This window comes from Cololabis saira, chromosome 5 (genome assembly GCF_033807715.1).
Source record: "Cololabis saira isolate AMF1-May2022 chromosome 5, fColSai1.1, whole genome shotgun sequence".
Lineage (NCBI taxonomy): Eukaryota > Metazoa > Chordata > Actinopteri > Beloniformes > Belonidae > Cololabis > Cololabis saira.
Window position 1 is genome coordinate 38,661,393 of NC_084591.1, and position 13,358 is coordinate 38,674,750.

General features: G+C 39.7%; 1 protein-coding gene across 1 annotated transcript in view; it reads left to right on the forward strand.

The window, feature by feature from the left end:
• Positions 1–7,620: 7,620 nt before the first annotated feature.
• The window catches only part of LOC133444303 (voltage-dependent calcium channel subunit alpha-2/delta-1), an 88,695-nt gene continuing 82,957 nt past the window's right edge, over positions 7,621–13,358 (forward strand). The window contains exon 1 of the mRNA XM_061721974.1: positions 7,621–7,801. Within this exon, the coding sequence (XP_061577958.1) occupies positions 7,713–7,801 (89 nt within the window). The 5' untranslated portion in view covers positions 7,621–7,712. The remainder of the gene's footprint in view (positions 7,802–13,358) is intronic.

Here is a 13,358-nt window from a genome sequence, read left to right on the forward strand (position 1 = left end):
CAGAGCATATCAAAGAATTGTACAGTGTGATATTTATGTAATATGAAAGGATATCAGAGGAAGAATATATATAAATGGAATTTAAAAGCTCAGACTTGTCATTAGATTATATATGAGAGGTTATACTAAAAAGTTCTTGCTAGACTCGGCCGTGGGCAGTGCACTGACAATCCAGTCAGTTAATACTGACAGTTGAAACTGTTAAGTGTATGTGGACCTATATGAATGGTCACGATCATGTTCAATAGCTCCTGTGAGCACGCTGGTGCACCACTATGTTGAACAGAGCACTGATCCTTGGTCAAGACAACATCCACCGACAGATTACTCTTTTAGTAGCATAATATTGTTCCAACTAGAATTACAATAAAATTGAACAACATGTTGTGCTTGGGAACCAAACGCTATCTTGAATGTTATAATACAACTGTCGAGGGTGACGAAAGCTCAACATATCTGTGTCACACTTTTCTTTAGGGCTGTTTTAGTGGCTCAGAGTTCAAATATATATTTTATCTAAGGCCCTTTGTGTTATCACATTGTTGATACGGACGTGTAATTCAGACAAATTGTGTCAAAACCATTATGTGGATGTGCAGCTGTCATTAACTCTGTGACAACTCTGCTGTCTGTGTGTTAGTGAAGCTCTCCGGTCTCAGATTTACCTAAAAAAAAAATCAAAAAAAAAACTCAAGAAAAATAATTTTTACAAGTCAAATGCAAAGGTTCCTCTCTGTCTGGCTGTGCTGTGCAACACTAGAATATTTGCTGTCACTAACATTCATTAAAAAGACTGAACCAGAATCTTTCACTGCCTGAGGCCAAAATATTCTCTCAGGCCCGTCTGGGTTCAGGTGGGGAAGACATGGGGCCATGTCTTAATACTAACATGTATGCAGGTGACCCATCGGTCTATCTTAGTTCGGCATTGGAGGTTTTGAGGGTGAAAAACAGACAGACGGACGTACTGTAACCCTCAGAACTGCCATGTATTTTGACATATCACAGGGCTGATGCAACCTAAAAGCAGAAAACACACTTAGAACAAGATGTCACTTAACACTTAAAGTAAAACGTATACTGAGGAAGGGACCAGGTTTTGTTTCTCAATGTTGATAATTATTTAGATGTGCCAATTTTTCTTTTTTTTTTTTCCCTTTTTTGTTTACTTTTTATCCCAAACCGGTTAGTTCCTTTGACGTAATTCTATGCAACATATGTATCTGAATGCATTTATGTTATTGAAGTTAAATGTTTATCATGTGGGCACATTGTCTTCAAAATACGTACCATAGAAAAAGTATCTTTTATTTGTATGTTGGTCAGGAAAAGTATTGAAAATATTATTTTTTTTAAACTTATTTTAATATGTATTGATGTTAGCGGCTGTTAACATCTACATGGAGCCTGTGCACTTTATTACAGTGTTTTACTGTCTCGTTTTAACTGTCACGTCATGCAAGGTTATGTGTCTTGTGTTTCTGCACTGAAATGAACTGAGTCATGGTGTTTTGGTGGCTGAAAATATTGTGATGTGCATTTTGTATCTATGTGGCAAAATTTAAAAAAACAAAAAAATCATAAAGATGTTGGGGTTTCTAAACTAAATGCACAATCTTAAAGAAAACAGACCTCAACGACATCATGTTCATGGTGAACCTAACAGTCCCACATCTCAATGCTCGAGTCATCATTGCTTAGCCCCTCTTGTTTCATACTTACTGACTTCCCTCAAGCTAAATACCGTTTGTTTAGATCAGCTGTCGCTCGTAATTGTGAAACCATTCATTTGTCGTCGTACTGAGGGGTGTGAATGTGACTCAAGTTGTCTGATGTGTACATAAATTGTTTATTTTTTACAATGAATGAAAGTTTATATTGTTTAAGGTTTGCGCATGTGAGTGTTGGGTTGAGGAAAAAAAGATCACACATGGCTTACGGCGTATGGCAATGTGTGTCTATATGGTATGAGGGGAGTTGAGAGCGTATTCAGAACATATGGTGTCAACCGATGACTATTTGTGCAAGTTTGTCCCCTAAACTGCTGAAACAACACAAAGGGGGTGGAAAAAAAAACACTATTCAACTCCAATAGTTGTCTGAAACTTTCTGTTTTGGATGTTGCATGTTTGTTGATGGTTTGTCTGTATATTTTACTTAAAATGTTTAAAAAGAGAGAGAATATGTACTGTATAGATTTATCTGTATGCTGAGTGTAAAGAAATATGCTTGTACAATTGTCTTGTTTTTCACTCAGTGTAAAAACAAAGCATATACTGTTATGGTTTTGTGGTTGTACACAGGATGTGTTGAGATATGCAAATTGTGCTGTTTAAAAAAAAAATAATAATAATAATAAAAAATCAGCATTTCCCCTGAGTCAAAAGAATAAATATTAAGAAGAGCTATATTACACATCCAGAGTTTGGCTTTGTTTTCAGTCGAGTAACAACTTTACTGGTGTTATCTTCTTGTATTCTTTTTTTATTCTTTTATTTTAGGAGCTCATCATTTATTTATCACACGGGCTCAAGGACAAATGCGTGTTATTTTTGGCCAGCTTCTCCCTGTGGATCTTGCACTCTTTCTCTGAAAATAGTTCCTCTAAGTGTAACCTAAATACTGTAGCAGTCAACAACTTTAAATGCACTATAAATGCACTGCGGCACCTGAGAAAACACGGATTAATGCCCATTACCCTTGCACTCAGTGTATAGTGCTGCTGGGTTCCTGTGAAGATTTAGCTTTGACGATATTGTCATGTTGTATTTTCCACATTGCTCATTCTGTTTTTAAACTATTTTACGGAGGTGAAATAACCACATGTACAGCTGTAACTCAACAGAGAACACATATGGCGAATTCCATGTGTTCTCTGTGATCAAAAATGTCATATAGACGGAGGATACAAACCTTTTATCTTCCAAAAAAAATGCTAGTTTGAAGCAGAATAGAAGCAAGCTTACATCAGACAATATGCTTCATCACTCTTGTAGAAGCGTTTCCTTTTGCTAAAAGAAGGGGTAGATTTTAAATCACAACCTTTGGGGAACATTGAATATTAATAAATCTTGTGGTTGTTTTGTAAAATAGGAGCAAAAGTGTAGGATTATTATTATTCTAAGACTTTAATTGAACAAACCTTAAAATACTAGGAACAAAAATCCCTGTTTGGTTATGCAAATAGTTACCGTTTTACTAATTAAGACCTGACTGGAAATAGGGAGTTGGTTGTGGTGCAACGGCAGGGATTGTAGATCAGTTCCTAACCCTGTCGAGTGTCCGAGGGTCTTAAACGTCTCATTGCCTTCCTTATTACAAGAGCAAAACAAAAACGGTTCACAGGATGGTGTGCTCATACTGCCATTTCCAAGCCTGATAGATGGGAAATTTGTGTGAGGAAGAGCATCTGATGAAAATATGCTCACAAAAGCAGTGTGCAACATCATGATCTGCTGTGGTGACCCTCCAAAAAAGAAGAAAAAGGACTGAAATAGTACAAATTATTTTAGAACTAGACCAGCATCAACTCACATATTGCGAACGCCGTTAATACTGGATCCCCCATCATACCTGAAGACTGAAGGTCCCAAAATGACATTCATTTGTTCTAATGTATTTACAAAGATACAATCGCAAATCCTCTGAATGACTCGGCACCTTGTGTCAATGTTAGATCTCCAAAAACTTGCTTGTAACAATCATAGAAAAACCAGTAAGCAGAGGTAAGTTGTTAACATTTATGACATCTTTGTCATACGGTGACATTAACAAGTAATGTGATTAATGTCTTTAACAACTTACCTCTGTTGACATATGGCACCGAGTTATTCAGTAGCCAATGAGCTACGAGATCTCAGCTACAGTATGTACTACCTCCCCAGTGTAGATTAACCTAGCGCTGACATCACTCTGTTTTCAAGATTGTAACCATAAAAAGAAAAAGGGAAGCTGAGAAAGACGGATTACAGAGTAGGAGACGATTTTAGAACTGATGGTGAGAAAAGATAAGTATAACCCAGAAAGATGATTGTATTCTCGGTTAGAGATTTTGATTTCTTGGTTACAGATTCTAGGTTTTGGTTCTCAGATTTTGGGTTTTGTTCACAATATATTTGGTGTTGAATTGATGCCATATCAGCAGTCCACCACGGGCCCATGCAGAAACAGATGACCCAAACAACTAATCACCCTCACAGTTACACTCATGGACGAGGCTATGGTGGCCCTGAAGTGCAAATCACAACAACAAAAGAGAAAGCAGAACAACAAAAGAAAAAACACAACTGCAAATTAAAAAACACAACAACAAAAGTGAGCTTTTCTTTTGTTGTTGTGTTTTTTGATTTGCCATTGTGCTTTCTCTTTGGTGGTTGTGATTTTCCATTTCAGGGCCACCGTAGGAGGCACCTCTGGTTAACTTGACGCAGATGCTTCTTAACTGTGGGAGAAAGCCAAAAACACATTTAAAGACATGCACACTCCTATTAATGTTATCATAGTTTTCACGGGCAGCAGCATAGTGTAGCTATTGTTGTTTCAGAGCAAAGACAATCTTAAACTATACTGTGTGTCATTTATTTTACATGTGCCCATGCACGTGTGTGTGTGTGTGTGTGTGTGTGTGTGTGTGTGTGTGTGTGTGTGTGTGTGTGTGTGTGTGTGTGTGTGTGTGTGTGTGTGTGTGTGTGTGTGTGTGTGTGTGTGTGTGTGTTTCAGCTCCTCCAAGTTCCAGAAATCATTCCCTGTATGTTGATCGGTAAGGTAATAGATTTACAGTAAGTACAAGTGATGTGTAGTTTGACCATGTGAAGAACCTTTCTAGGCAGAATTCAGAGACTTTACATCTAAAAACAGTGCTACAGCTAACAGATGGATGAATTACTATAACTAGTTAGACTATTAAACCTCCTCCTCCGCTACATTTTTTAAAATAAAAGAAATATGATTTCCATCCATCCATGAACTTGTGCATATCTGAATTCCGGTCCCTGGCACCAGCCACCTCCTCCTGCTCTTCGAAGGGATTACCGAGGCATACCCGACTAGCCAACACATGTCATCTCTCCAGTATGTCTGGGTAAGCCACAGGGCCTTGCTGTAGTTGAACATGCCCAAAACATCTCCTCAGGGGGGCATCCTGGGAGCGACCTAACAAGATGCCTGAACCACCTTAATTGGCTCCCCTTGATAAGGAGGAGCAATCTATTCTTAGTCTCTCCCAAACGACTGAACTTTTCACCCTCTCGCTAAGCGAGAGATTTCAGTCTTCTGTATCCACAGTCTTTTGGTTACTATGCTACTACCCACATTTCATGATCATTGTTAGGAACATTCACTCTCCAGTAAAAAGACTTGCCCTTTGCATCAGCTCTCCATTCACCACAACAGAGAAGCGCATAGTCTGCATTTACTGCAGATGACACACCAATCCATCCAATCCTGCTCTCTTTTTCCCCAACCCGACCCCAAGATACTTGAACTCCTCCATGTGAGGTGATTCCACCCTTTTCTTACTGAGAGCCTTGGTTTCAGATTTGGGGGTGCTGATTCTCATCCTCCCACTGTTCCAAACCTAGCTGAGAATTGCTTCCAGAAGACTCTGACTCAATGATGCCAGCAGGACCACATCATTTGCAAAAAGAAGTGATGAACTCCTGAGGCCAGCAAACCAGACCCCTGCTGACCCTTGGCTGCACTAAAACGTTCTGTCCATAAAAGTCCTCACCAATTCTGTTTTAATGTAATTTGATTACTTTTCAAACCATTACATGGTTTACTTACAAAGACTTATAGAGTAATAATCAAGCTGGAGCAAGTTTGCCCATTACTGTAAAAATAATGTTGCTGTGCATAGATGGGCATAAGGTTACGTTTACTGTCCAAGATATATTTTAGTTGATGTGTAATTATGATGCAGTGACACTAGATGGCAGTACTCTACATCAGAAAAAGCATTCGCTGCATGGTAAAAAAGATTTTGAATCGGTGAAACTTGTATGAATGTATTTCAACATGATCATTACATGAATCTGCTGGTTCTTCTGTTTTTATGACAAAAATGATAAAGTGTGTTTTATACCGCATTATATGCAACAATCATCCATGTTAAAGTTGCATAGAATGCATACATAGTACAAATACAGCATATTTGTGGTGTGAATTATTTTTATTGAGTCGTGTTTTTTACTCTTTGAAATGCACTGGCCTGGTATGTGCATCCCATCTTGCAGATGCATCTTGCTCCCAAGGTGTAGTACAAGGTGCACCCAGTAAAATGAGAAAAAAAAAAACATATTGAATGAGAATGTCTTTGGAGGAGGGCTCACTGCTCTGTCCTCTCCACATTTTCTTTCCTATTACAGAGTGTTCCTCTGCTCCTAACAATGTTTCCAGGTCTCACCATTCATCTTTTCTTCTTTCCTGTCCCATCAGCAGGTGCATCTGTTCCTTTGCCTGGGGAAATGAGTGTGGGAAAAGTGTGGTGGAGGGAAATGCAGAGTGGGCGATGTGACAGGGAGGCTGAGATGAGGGTGGGGGGAAATGAAGGTGTGTGTGTATCAACTGTACTGTACAGTCTGTGTGGTGAATAGGTTGAGAGGGTGAGACAGAGAGAGAGAGTAAGGGGGTAGGGCAGGGGGGATATAGGACTAGAGACGTGGTGTGTGGTTGCCAAGCAACAATTGATAACCAAATCCCAAAGCATCCTGCCTGCGCTGCCCTGCCCTACCACCAGGTCCGAATTAGACACACAGACCAGACACTCATCCAAACACTTTGTCTATTAGAATCGCTGAGTGTCTCAATTTTTTTAATTTGACCTCAACTTTGCTTTTGACCTCACCAGAGGACACATCCTATCATTTTTTTTTATTTTTTTTGCGTTGGTGTCTATGCGCTCCACATGGTCACGAATTCAATCTCGTAAAAGAGGCGTGATGGGTGGCTATTAGTCTGTTTTAAAGCAAAATATGTTTTGCGCCATGTGTGCGTAAAATCAATGGACCTGTCACTAAAGAAGTCACGTATAGGGCAGGTTCTCGTCTTCCCTGCCTCTCGATCATACCTATGTAAAGACTGGTAAAGACTTTACAATCAAAGCCGCTAAATTCCCCAGGATCTCCATGGCTGTAGGGATGTTGAAAGGCATTTTAAAGAGCAAAACCCTGAATCTGTATTCAGCATGCGTGTGCTGGTGTGGGTGGCTGTCAGACCCTCCTTGCAGGTGTTTCTTCGTATAGAGAACGAAAAAACAAACAATCAAACAATGTGTTACTCATAACATGGATTGCATAGGGCAGGAAATAAAAATGAGTATTGTTATTGTGATAATTATGTAGTATGATGTTGATTTTTTTCGATATATATGATAGGCTACTCTGATTTGATATTTTGTGCAGGTGCCGGTATCAGAGGGATATTCTAAGATTAAATGAAGAGCTCTTGCTTGGGATTTCTTTCTTTTTTCTCCCCTTATTTGTAAAGCGGGTACGGGAGAGGGTGTAAGAGAGGCAGATTGTGAGATATGAAGCTCCAGTATACCTGTTAGAGCGCTGGCTGGTTGAGTGATCAGATTAGAGGTGTCAGGATTGGTTAATCTGTGAGGGAGAGACAGACGGCCACACTCACGTCGCTCCACTGAGCCGCGGCTGCGGGGAGCAGCAGCAGATCACATCCTGACGCACGTCGGGGAATTTCCCCCCTTTTCAACAATGGATACCTGCAGGGTGCGAGCCTGGGTGCTTCTGCTTCTGCTGTGGCAAGAAGGTGCTTTGGCATCGCAGTTTCCGACACAGCTCATGTAAGTATAGAGCTCTTGTAATCCTATTTCGTGCAGTGAGCTCTGCAGACTGCTTATTGATTAGAGATTTTTTTTTTTTTTTCTGTTGCTCTTTTTATTTTTTTTTCTTCTTCTCAATGAGCTACTCACACTGTGTTTGGGGAGCATCCACGGTACGCCAGGTGGGTGTGAAGCCTGAATTATGGTTCCGCGTTAAATCGACGCAGAGCCTACGGCGTAAAGGTACGCGGCGACGCGCACCGTACTGTGCGTATCGCCGCGTAACCCTACGCCGTAGTCTCTGCGTTGGTGTAACGCAGAACCATAAATCAGCCTTGAGAGTTGGACGGCCAGGTCGTTTCATTCATTTTTCGAGGCTTCCATGTGAAGTGTGTCTGCTTCCCCCCCGGACGGTGATTAATGCCGGTTACCATCATCAGCATTTTACGCTGAGCGGCGACAGCTCCTCAATGAAGTTGTAGTCGAGTTACTAGAGCTCACATTGACCGTCATTTCTGCTTCTTTTTTTTTTTTTTTCAAACAGAAGTGTGCCTTTTTCTTCAGCCAATATTAATGAGCTTATATCTCCCTTACATATAATCACCTCTTATTCACAAAACAGGGTAAATCATTGCTAAATGACCTCATTGTCCATTTTCAGTGTCAGAATGAGACTTCATTGTTCTTTTTATGCGGGTTGTGTCCAAAGTCATGTTTAAATGCAGTTCAGATCCCGTGTTTAAGCTTGCATGATATTCATGGGCATCTCATTCAGAGCCAACAAGAACTAAAAACACAGCCAAAGGGTAACAATCATTCAGCAGTGTTTCATAGATGGATAACTAACATCAAACCAAAGTTAGGCTCAAATAACAGGAACAAATATATTATTCTTTGTTAAAGTGAAGTAAAGGTAATGAGGCATAGACTGAAGTTATTTTTTGTGATTTACTTGAATGAAGTGTTTCAATGGGATTGGTCTGGTCCAGGTTATATGAGTGAGAACAGACTAGACAGCTATGCCTGATGCCCAAAACTTAAAGTCTCCCATTACAAAACAAAAAAGAAAACAAGTACAAAAATTGACAAGATTAATAGTAAATGCACAAAACTAATTCCTGTATTTATGTTGCCAAATGATCAAATAATCAGTGGTTAACAACCATGAGCAAAGTGTTACTTCAAAATCGCTTTCAGTAAATCCCTCTTATTCACACGTGTGGCCATTATGTTAAAGGTGCAAGGGCTGTTTACACTAATACGTATACATACGTCAGCAGCAAGATGGCTCATTCTGCATTCCCATCTTCATATGTCCTTAGTTCACTACTGTTTTTTTTATGGCAGCAAAATATCGGATCACAGCCTGGATCATCAACCTTTTCATCCCAACAGAAAAAGCTGCTGTTTTCTCTCAATCAGTAAAAAAAAAAATTCTCTCTTTCTCTCTCTCTCTGACTCTCTCTCTCTCTCTTTCTCTCTCTCTCTGACTCTCTCTCTCTCTCTCTCTCTCTCTCTCTCTCTCTCTCTCTCTCTCTCTCTCTCTCTGTCTATCTCTCTCTCTCATATATATACACACACACAGACACACGTATATATATATATATATATATATATATATATATATATATATATATATAGAGAGAGAGAGAGAGAGAGAGAGAGAGAGAGAGAGAGAGAGAGAGAGAGAGAGAGAGAGAGAGATGTGTGGGAGCCATAAGACAGTGGTGAGGTGTGCTGAAGGTGTGACAGAGATGTTCAAGGTGGAGGTGGGACTAGTGCTGGGCGGTATACCGGTTCATACTGAATACCAGTGTTTATTTTTTCTTATGATATGAATTTTTCATATACCGTAATACTGGTGAGTATGTACAGTAGCGTACACAACGTTGGGAACGCCGCTTGGCGGAACGTAGCGCCGCTGGACACTGTTTGTGAGGGGACTGTTTAGCAGTAGTGATGCACCGATTGTTCGGTAACCGAAATTGTTCCGCCGAAAATGGCAAAAAAACACTTTCGGTGTTCGGTGGAATAAGTGGGAAAAAAAAACGAACAATTAATAACGGCGTTGTAATATAAGGAAATAGACTGACCGCTCCCGTACCGGTTGCGCACCACAAACATAAATCGTTGGCCAACCAAAAAGTAACCAAATAAGAATTTTACCTAACATTCACCAGGAGGTGGAACCAAAACAACATAATGCTGGGAAATTAAAAAATGTTCAGTTTTTTATGTTCAATAAATATTTTCTACCTTGTAATTTAGTAAAAGATTTTTTTCTTTGAAAAGCATGCCTAAATCAAATTTATTTGATTTGATTTGACAGTAAAATAGGCCATTCTAAGCCAATTTACTGCAGCAATTCCTTTCCAAATCATTAGAAAATGTGGTTAACACCCAGTAGTGCATGAAAAAAAAAATACTGTGATATACCGTGAAACCGATATAATTTTGAAAAATACCGTGATATAAATTTTTGGTCATACCGCCCAGCACTAGGTGGGACTGCATCAAATATCAGCTCTGAGCCCTTTCTTGTTTGCTATGGTAATGGATAGGCTGACTGATGCGGTTAGACAGAAACCTCAATGGACTATCATGTATGCAGATGACATTGTCAACTATTGTGAGAGCAGGGAGCAGGCGGAGGAAAATCTAGAGAGGAGGAATTATGTCCTGGAAAGGAAAGAAATAAGGGTTAGCCACGACAAGAGGCAATGCATTTGTGTGAATGAGTGGGATCCAAAAGGAAAAGTGAACTTACAGGGAGCAGAGGTCAAGAAAGTAGAAGATTTCTGAGTTGTTATACAGTCCAGAGCAAGAGAGAATGTGGAAAAGAGGTGAAGTAGAGTGTGCAAGCGGGTTGGAACGGGTAGAGAAAAGTGTCAGAGGGATGTGTGATGAAAGAGTATTAGCAAGAATGAAAGGAACGGCGTACAAGATGGTGGTGAGATCCAATGCTATATGATTTAGAGACAGTGGCCCTAAGGGGAGGACAGGAGGCAAGGTTGGAACAAGCAAAATGACAAAATGTTGAGGTTCTCTTTGGGAGTGACAAGGATGGGTGGGATCAGGAATGAGTACATCAGAAGGATATCTGTTAGGTGTTGTCAGGTTAGATGTTTTGGAAAGAAAGTTAGACATGCCAGACTGAGATGGTTTGAACATGTATAGCAAAGGGATAGTGAACTGGTAGACGGAGGAGGTTAAAACTGCCTGGAGGGAGGCATAAAGGAAGACCAAAGAGGAGATGTATTGATGTTGTGAGAGGGAACATGAAGTTAGTTGGTGTGAGAGAGGAGGATGCAGAGGAATGGGTTAGATTGAGGTGGAAGAGTCTCTGTGGCGACCCCTGTAGGGAACAGCCGAAAGGAAAAGAATAATACTGTTCATGATTATTATATCTATGCCTCTCTATTTCAGGAAACTAAGTTAAACGAAGTGCAGTCTAGGAGGGCTGGGAAACAGCAAAAATGTGTTTTTGTGAGATCAAACATGGACAAAAGAAGAGGAACCCCCTGCAGATTATACTAATCAAATAATTTGGACGGGAAGAATAACAAGGAGCAGTTTGGTGGACCATAAGGAGATTTTTGTACATTTCTAACCAATAGTAGCTCGGTTGTTTCACTGGGTACTATGGAGATGGAACATTTTCACTACATTACTTATTTAAAGCAAGATGGGCAAGAGAATAAGAGTTGGACTGTGATAAAAACGTTTTGTACAGTAGGTGATCATATCAATGAATCAGAGTTTTTTGTATTATTAACACATAAGTACAAGTACAAGTATCTAACGGAACTTAAAGCAATTTCTTTTAAAACATTACTTGAGTAAAAGTCTTGAAGTATCTGGCATGTACTGTATTTATGTATCAAAAGCATTGAATACAGTTACGTATTGACGGTAAAACTAAAAGTACAAAAATGTCAGTAGAATGTCAGCTCGGACACATTAGCCTGACTATCAAGTTGCCAGACATCTAAATTCTTATGATAACCATCTAATTTTAAATGCCACTAATACTGTGGCTTTAGCTAATTAATATTAATTTAATCTACACTGATGGGTTTCTTTTAAAAAAGTAAGAGTATTTCACTTTGAGTATCATGTGATAGAATAAATCTTTCACTCCAATGTACAATTTATCTGCCATAAAATAATATACCGTATTTTCCGGACTATAAGCCGCACCTGTATATAAGCCGCATCCGCTCTATTTTTTAAAAAACAATAAAAAAGATATACAAGCCGCACCTGTATATAAGCCGCATCCGCTCTATTTAAAAAAAAGATATGCAAGCCGCAGATATTTATGTTGTTAGATTAGATATTTACTACATGTACAGAAGGATTTTGAACTGTGAATGATGTAAATGTCTGTACCTAAATAGATCCTTTCCTAACAGTGTCTTTTAACACGGCAGCAACTTTGCTGATTAAAACGGGACTGAACCAAGAGAAAATAACCGGCATTTATTTATCTATTTATCTGTTTGAAATCTGCTTCTACTTCTATCTGCTAAAGAAGAAGTAGCGTATTCTTCTTTGCATTTATTTTGTCTTAGTTTTGATTCTAATTCCGGTTAGCACTCCCCCTAGCGGTGGAAGAAAAATCCCCAGAATAGCCGCACCTTTGTATAAGCCGCATGGTTCAAAACCTATGAAAAAAGTAGCGGCTTATAGTCCAGAAAATACGGTATATTAAAGTGGTATACATATACCATAAAATTAAATTGAATTACTCAAAAAGTATTTGTGCTTTCTTACATTACAATAATGATATTTGTAAGTATGCAATCTTTATTTTCAGTTTCAGCCTAAGCTGATAACGGATGGACAAAAAGCCTTGGGTGATATGGTGGGCAGGAGACTTGAATCCAGAAAAACATTGTTTCAAGGCACTGTTTGTTATCTTGGTCAGGCTGAACAGAACCTGTGTTGGTCTCCTGGGTGCAGAGGCCACAGACCGTGAACAGGGCACCATGGGCTATTTTGGTGCATTAGTTATGCTGCTTCTGTGCCTCATTCCACTTTGCTATCTGGACTGGCCAACTTCTGCCTTTGCCGCTGTAACGACATGTAATTAGAGTGTAGTTTAACACAGCCTCCTACTGAGATATGCACTATGGGTCAGCTCATTACTCTCTCCAGTTCCAAAGTCGTTGCACCACAACATCTGTCTCTATCTGCCTGGTATTGTCTCCCTGCCTCTCGTTCTGTTTTCACACTCATTTGCTCTTCCTGTGTCTGTAAAACAATGTAGGGCAATGTCTGACCCAGTTGCCACTGGTGTGTGCTTGTGTGTGTTTAATTATCCAGCATTGTACTGCAGGCTGCAGTAATCAAAGCTCAGCAACCAGAGCAGGAAAAGGCTGCTACCTAAGCTCAACAACACTGACTTTATTACTTTTTATTGCTTTTTTTTTTTTTTGAATCACACTGCTATTGTAGCCGCTGATGAGAACTACCATTATCATCACCACGGGCCACCCGCTTTAAGGTGAGCTGACATCATGAGCCACGATGAGCTGAGAGCAGACTTCCCAACATGGCATTCATAAATCATTCC